We start from the raw sequence: 6,600 nt of genomic DNA on the forward strand, positions 1-6,600 counted from the left end.
GGGCTCTGCCATAGAACTAGGGTTTAGTGATCAGTAATGTCTTCCATTCTAAGTACCGGTATTCCTCAGGAACTGTGTTCCCACCCTGTTGTGGCGATTGCATTCCCAATTTGTTTCTTAAACCATTCTCCCCTTCTGTGAAACTTCCACTCTTCGCAGACTGGAAGTGTGTTGCAAAAATTGGGGAAGTCTTAGTGCATAAACTGCATTTTACTATTTTTGGCTTCCAGTTTAAAAAAAAAAATTAAAGGAAAGAAACCCACCACAAAATTACAGTAAATCAGTTGTAATGCCTGGGGAAACCCCAGAAAGGATGGTAGATTAAAAGTTATGAAAGAATGTGCCAATCCTATTGTTGTACATCAGACTTTATCCGTTCAATTGCTGCACATGCTGGCGTAAATAAGGATGTGAAGTGTCGTGGAGCAACCTCAAGTTACATCAGTTAGGAAATTTGGCCCCCTCTTCCTCTGTGTGTGTGTGGAAAATGAGTTTCTGATAAAATGTGATAAGCCTATTGACCTGTTTGCTCAAGGGTTATCTCATCCAAACGTGTTCTTTCTTGGAACAAAGGCTATTGGCTGATTCCAATGTGAGGAGGGACTCGCCGACATATAAAAGTAGCCCTCTTCTTCACTTGGGAATAACACATTCTAGACCTTTCAGAGAGAGATTGAGAGAGAGAGAGAGATTGTGAGAGTCTGAGAGCGGGAAAAAGAGAGAGGAAAGTGATTGAAAAGAAAGGGACTGGACCCATCGCAAGAAAGGAAGATGAAACTGCAACTAGTCTGCATGGTCTTCATTCTTCTCAGCACGGCCACCAGAAACACTTGTGCCTTCAAACTTCAGGTGAGAATCACGTTATAAATTACGAGGCGGAATTTGCGATGATCTTCCTAGTCAAGTTCATCCAATGGAACATAGGAAGCTACTATAGGAAGTCATAGGACTTCATAGGAAGTCAGACTATTGAAACATCTGGCTAGGGAACATCTGCACTTGCTGGAAAGTGACTCTTCGAGGACATGCCAAGGTTCGAACCTGAGACCATCTGCTTGCAGAGCAGATCCTCTGCCAATGATCTTTTGGCGTCGGCCAGTTTTGTGTCATATAACCGAGCAAAGGACCCCTTAACTAGGATGGTCAGTCTATTTGTGAACCTCATCACTTTTACATGTGTTCACTCATAAATCCGTTCCAGCCTGTTTCCATATATCATCATCATCTTATATTGTTAGGTGTTTTTTTTTTAAAAAAAAAAACTTTCAAAATGTGTTTGTGTGTGTGATTGTTTTAAAAAGATATAAGCTGTGGTTTTTATTTTTAAAAAGCCTTAGAAAATTTCACATCTCAGTACAATATTATGTTTTTGGATGCATTTTCTCTTAAAATGTGCATTTATAAGACTGGAGTTCTATGCACACTTACCCTACTGAACTCATTGGAACTTACCTGAGTAGATATGGATAGAATTGTGCTGTAAAAGTATTTTACTTGACAGTAAACATTTCTTCCTGTACATATTTAAAAATACACTTTGGAGTTCTTTTTTCGAGCCAAGAACTATGAAATCTCACAGAAAGCTTAATTCTGATCCACATATTTGTCTAGCGGTATGACTCAGTGGCATAGCTTCACAATTAATTGTTTTAAGTTGCGTCGGACTCCATGAACTTGCAAGCAGATGAAGCTATCCTTAGGCCAAGCAGGGATGCCAACGTGATTAAAACATTTGGGGGGGGGGCGGAGGTAATCCCCACCCTGCATAATTGACCACAAGACATGGTAAATGCACACCATTTGAATGGCAATGCCAATCAGCTTTGTGGGCGGTCCTGAATTTTTTTTTGGGGGGGGGGGGTTAAGGGACCTTGGCCCTTAGGAGTTGGCTCCTATGAGGCCAAGCATGGTGGCCACTTCGTGACAGATCTGGGGTGCCATGAAAGATAGCAAATTGTTACTTTGTTAGTGCTATTTTTCTAGAAAAAGAGGTGCCCGAACTCACCATGAGCACCTCCCTTGTTATCTTAGAATGGCAATGGTGCCCACCTGAGAGGTGCCAGAACTGAGTTCTGGAGAGTTCCTGCCCCGCAGAGCTACAATTCACAGTTTTCTGGCAAGCTAACCCCCTCTGAACACTGTAGCTCTATGACGGGGACGGGGTCTCCTTACAACTCTCAGCTACTGCTATAGACTTCAGATCCCAGGTTTCTTACAAGGAAGCCAGCACTGTTGAAACCGTGTAGTAGTGCTTTAAAGGCATGGTGTGAATCTGGCCATGGCTGAACTAGGGTACTCACTACATTGAGGGCGTTGGCTGCTCCGTCTCAGAGCACAAAATGTCATGGGCTGGCTTTGTTTGAAGATAGCCTCACTTTTCTCAGCTTTAGCAACTTATCTATAATAAACGGGGACAATAACTGGCTGTGCAGGGTTTGGGCAAGGACTTCAGTTGCCCCTAGCCCTTGTTTTTCTAAGATCAGTCCCTGAACAAGCACAGTTCTCTCCTCCCCCTCCCCCCCCTTGCCTTTGAGGAAAGCTTCATTTTGTTTTGTATTTCAAAGGCTGTTCCACATTCTCTAAGCAGTGGTGCAAGAAGATACTTTCAGTCTGTGGACTTAACAGCCCCTCTCTTCAGATGAAAATGGGTATTTAGGAACATAGGAAGCTGCCTTACACCGAGTCAGACCATTGGGTCCATCTATCTCAGTATTGTCCACATTGACCAGCCGTGGCTTTCCAGGTCTCTCCCAGCCCTGGCAACAAGAGGGGGAGAAAGATCAAAAGGAGTGGAGAGCTCCAGTGCTCACAAATCAACTGTTGATCCAGCTCAGCCCTTCAGTTTCTTAGCTTTGACAAATCAGGGTCCTAAGAAATTGAATGCTTTTGCAGCTCCCTGTGAAGGAAAATTTCACTGAAACGCATTGAGTTGAATAAGCAGTTGATTATCAGAAACATTATTTATCTTGGCTGCTTTTGGCTTCTCTCTCTCAGCCCTACCTGGAGACGCCAGGGATTGAATCTGAGACGTTGTGCCTGCAAAGCAGATGTTCTCCCACTGACCCACTGCAAAGAGAGAAGGATGTTTATGAAACCTGATTCTAAACCAAGGTTTCCCAAACTTGGGTCTCCAGCTGTTTTCGGACTACAGATCCCATCATCCCTGACCACTGGTCTTGCCAGCTAGGATGATGGGAGTTGTAGTCCCAAAAAACACCAGCTGGAGGCCCAAGTTTGGGAAACCCTGGTCTAAACTTCCCTAACTGCGCCACTGTGCTAAGGGAGGGTGGGGAGCACAAGGAGGGAACCAGAGTTGAAAATGTGCCATGTCTCGTGCTCCCCCCCCCCATGAACTTTGGAAAGATTTTTCCCCTTCAGAAACAGAAGAGCCAAAACAAATCTCCTCCTTTCTTTCTCTTCACAGACAGATGTTGAGAAAGACCTCACAAGCTTGGATACATACAAGACAGAGCCCAGGGCAAATACCGTTCAGGTGAGACCTATATCCCAGTGGTGCTTGTACTACTCCAGTGTGAAGACAAGGGGGCAGCATGGTGCAAGGAGAAATAGATGTCTCTCTAAGCACCACACTAAGATCCTTTGGTGTGCCAGGCTATATTCCTGAATCTTGCTTTAGAGTCCTGCAGCCTCAAACGAGAATGCAATTCTGGCTTCTCCTGCCCTTCCTTTTGTCCCCGCTCCCCACTTAAATCCCTTAAAAACAAAAAAAACAAAAAAAACAAATGCCCATTGAGAAGAGAGGTTCTATGTATAGGCTCAGAAGCATTGAGTTTGAGATACCTGGATTTAAAAAATAAAATGAAATAAATTGTGGCAGTCCTACCTAATGACAGCCGATTAGGACCCTGACAAGTCTGATTTGTCCTGGAACATAGAAAGCTCTCTTCTACCAGATCAGATCTGCCTGGCAGTGGCACACCAGGGTGTCAGGATGATCATTTTCTCGCGATCTTTTTTAACGAAAGATGCCAGTGGTTTGAACCAGGGACCTTCTGAGCTATGGCTCTTCTCTCAGGGGTTTTTCCATACTTCCTCAATCCCACACCTTAGAAAGCCTATCAGGTTTTCAGTTTCCCCTTCTGCTTTCCCTTTCCTGAGAGAAAACAGTAGCAACTCTTAATTCCACTTGTTTCAATATTACACTATCGGTATTACTGATTTTTATTTATTTATTTATGCTCCCATGTTTTATATTATTTGTTGTTTCGTATCCGAGACTAGTTGTAAGCCCCCTTTTAACCGCATTTGGGAAAAAGGAGTATACACTCTGTACCTCTTTCCTTAATAAACAAAACCAGGATAGCTTCTCTAAATCAGGGACGTCCCTGGAAAATAGGGACACTTGGAGGGGCTGATATAGGTCTTACTGGTTTATTTATTTATTATTATTTTACTTTATTTGCGTTTTGTATTCAAGCCTCATTGAGAGCCTCATTTTAAGCATATATGGGGAGGGTAGACTGCAAAACGAATAAATGAATCCGTTAACAACAGGCTCTTTCTTTTTGCCACTGCAGGCATCGCTACGGAGAGCCAAGCGCTTCAACAGCCATTTCCCCACCTGCCGCTACTGCTGCAATTGCTGCAGAAACAAAGGATGTGGCATGTGCTGTTGGGCCTGAGGGCCAAGGATGACTTCGGCACAGCCGGGCCGCTCCCCGTCTCAGCACCACACACACACCAGGCTCCCCAAACTTGCCCCCCACCCCGTACTGCTCCCTACCACCTTCAACAAATTTTTCCTTATTTATTAGTTTGGCACTGTTTTTTTCATTTGCTCGCTTTGTGCGCTCTCGTTTGTTACTGTTGGGAATTAAAGCGTTTTTACCTCATGACTGTCTGCGAGGTTTGCTCGTTTTTTTACCTCACAGAGTGTTTGCGATTACTTTTACCTCACAACTGCCATAGTGCTCTGCTGGCAGGGGAAGGTGGGAGTTTTAGTCTTAAGCGCATGTGGGGAACATAAGGTTGTCAAAGGCTTGTGTCCTCTGATGGCAACTCTCCAGGGCTTCAGGTGCAGATAGACTCATCTAAATCGGTCTTGTTTTTTCTTCTTCTTCCTTATCTTCTACTGGCTGATGCAAGTAATCTACAACCATAGCCTCCCTGATAGGAAGCCATCCAGTTTTTGCTTTAAAAACCCCTCTAACCATGAATAACTCCCTGTCTCCCAAGGATGGCTGTTTCGCTGTCAAGCAGCTAAAACGGTCAGCAGGTCATTCCTAATGTTTAACCAAAATCCTCTTGTAAATTGAACCCAGTGGCTGGGGTCCGGCCCTTCAGAGCTTCAAAAAATACACTTGCTCCATCACCTATGTAAAAGCCCTTCAAATATTTGCAGATGAGTATCGCAGCACCTCTTAATAATCCCTTCTCCGGGTTAAATGTTCTTGAGTCTTTCAAGCTAAGGTTTGGTCTCCTCATGAGGTTTTGGTCTCCGGTATTTCAGCTCAGGATGCACATGTGATGAAGGCTGGCGTTAAACTAATGTGAGATTTCTGTGCGTTTGGATAAAGATATTTATACAACTGGATTCTGCACATTACCCCAATTGCAGTGGACTAGAAGTTTGAACTTATGGGGGGTTGGGGGGGGGAAGGGGGTTGCATACCCTCCAACATTTCTCTAATGAAAATAGGGACATCCCATTCCATAATGATAATTTTACTATTTATACCTCACACATCTTACTGCGTTGTCCCAGCCACTCTGGGCAGCTTCCAACATATATAAAAACAATAAAACATTAAACAGACAACTCGGGGGTTGGATAACTCCACACCCTCCAACATTTCTCCATTGAAAATAGGGGCATCCTAAGGAAAAGCGGGACATTCCACAATCAAATCAGAAACTGGGATGGTTTCTCTAAATAAAGGATGTCCCTGGAAAACAGGGACACTTGGAGGGTCTGGGGTTGTATGTGTAGTGCTGTCTTTCTGTATATCATAGTATTGCATGTGAAAATGTTTCACCACCCTAAAAAGCTTCATAAATTTATGAATACAAGGAAAATGTAAGCATGAAAAACCAAAGTGGGGAAAAGGAATTTCACGCATGGAGGGCCAGAATAAGGTGTACTCAGACCAGTGGGGGGTTCCAGGCTTCCAAACCTAGGGTCACCCTGGAGAAGGCGCAAAAGAAAGAAGACTGAAGTGGGGGTTTCTGTGTGCTCCAAAGGTAACCATTTAGGAAAACTTTAAACACAAGGTGCTTCAGTCTCAAGAGAATGGTGTGCAACTTCTATTATGTACATTGCCACTTCATGGGAAAAAAACCACTTACCAAAACGTTTGCCCATGTGTACCTGCACAGAAAACAGTGGATCTTGCTGAAAGGCAAGACATGGAGATCTGCACCAATTGTTGTTGTTGTTGTTATTTATTATTATTATTATTATTATTATTATTATTATTATTATTTTATAAGATTATTGTATAAGATTATTGTATAATCTTAGAAGGGGCGTGGGGGTGATTATCAGAAAGAGACCCTGAACTTTCCCACTATGCTACTGCTGATGAGAGCAGTAGTTTTGGGAAAGTCCTGATGGCCAGCTCTAGAAAGGCCTGGAGGGTG

General features: G+C 43.5%; 1 protein-coding gene across 1 annotated transcript; it reads left to right on the forward strand.

Annotated features, from left to right (window-relative positions):
• The first annotated feature begins 685 nt into the window (after positions 1-685).
• Positions 686-4,853, forward strand: HAMP (hepcidin antimicrobial peptide). Its single transcript, XM_033158193.1, has 3 exons — positions 686-849; positions 3,425-3,493; positions 4,539-4,853. Exons 1-3 carry the CDS (start codon positions 772-774, stop codon positions 4,641-4,643), a joined length of 252 nt encoding a protein of 83 aa, XP_033014084.1. The 5' UTR covers positions 686-771; the 3' UTR covers positions 4,644-4,853.
• The last annotated feature ends 1,747 nt before the right edge of the window (positions 4,854-6,600 follow it).

The sequence above is a fragment of the Lacerta agilis genome, chromosome 8, assembly GCF_009819535.1.
Source record: "Lacerta agilis isolate rLacAgi1 chromosome 8, rLacAgi1.pri, whole genome shotgun sequence".
NCBI classification, from domain to species: domain Eukaryota; kingdom Metazoa; phylum Chordata; class Lepidosauria; order Squamata; family Lacertidae; genus Lacerta; species Lacerta agilis.

Excerpts from the sequence above, each read along its gene's own strand:
- HAMP (XM_033158193.1), top strand. The coding sequence starts at position 772 with ATGAAACTGCAACTAGTCTGCATGGTCTTCATTCTTCTCAGCACGGCC. Across the intron at positions 850-3,424 it reads CTTGTGCCTTCAAACTTCAG|ACAGATGTTGAGAAAGACCT; the intron begins GTGAGAATCACG and ends TTCTCTTCACAG. Across the intron at positions 3,494-4,538 it reads CCAGGGCAAATACCGTTCAG|GCATCGCTACGGAGAGCCAA; the intron begins GTGAGACCTATA and ends TTGCCACTGCAG.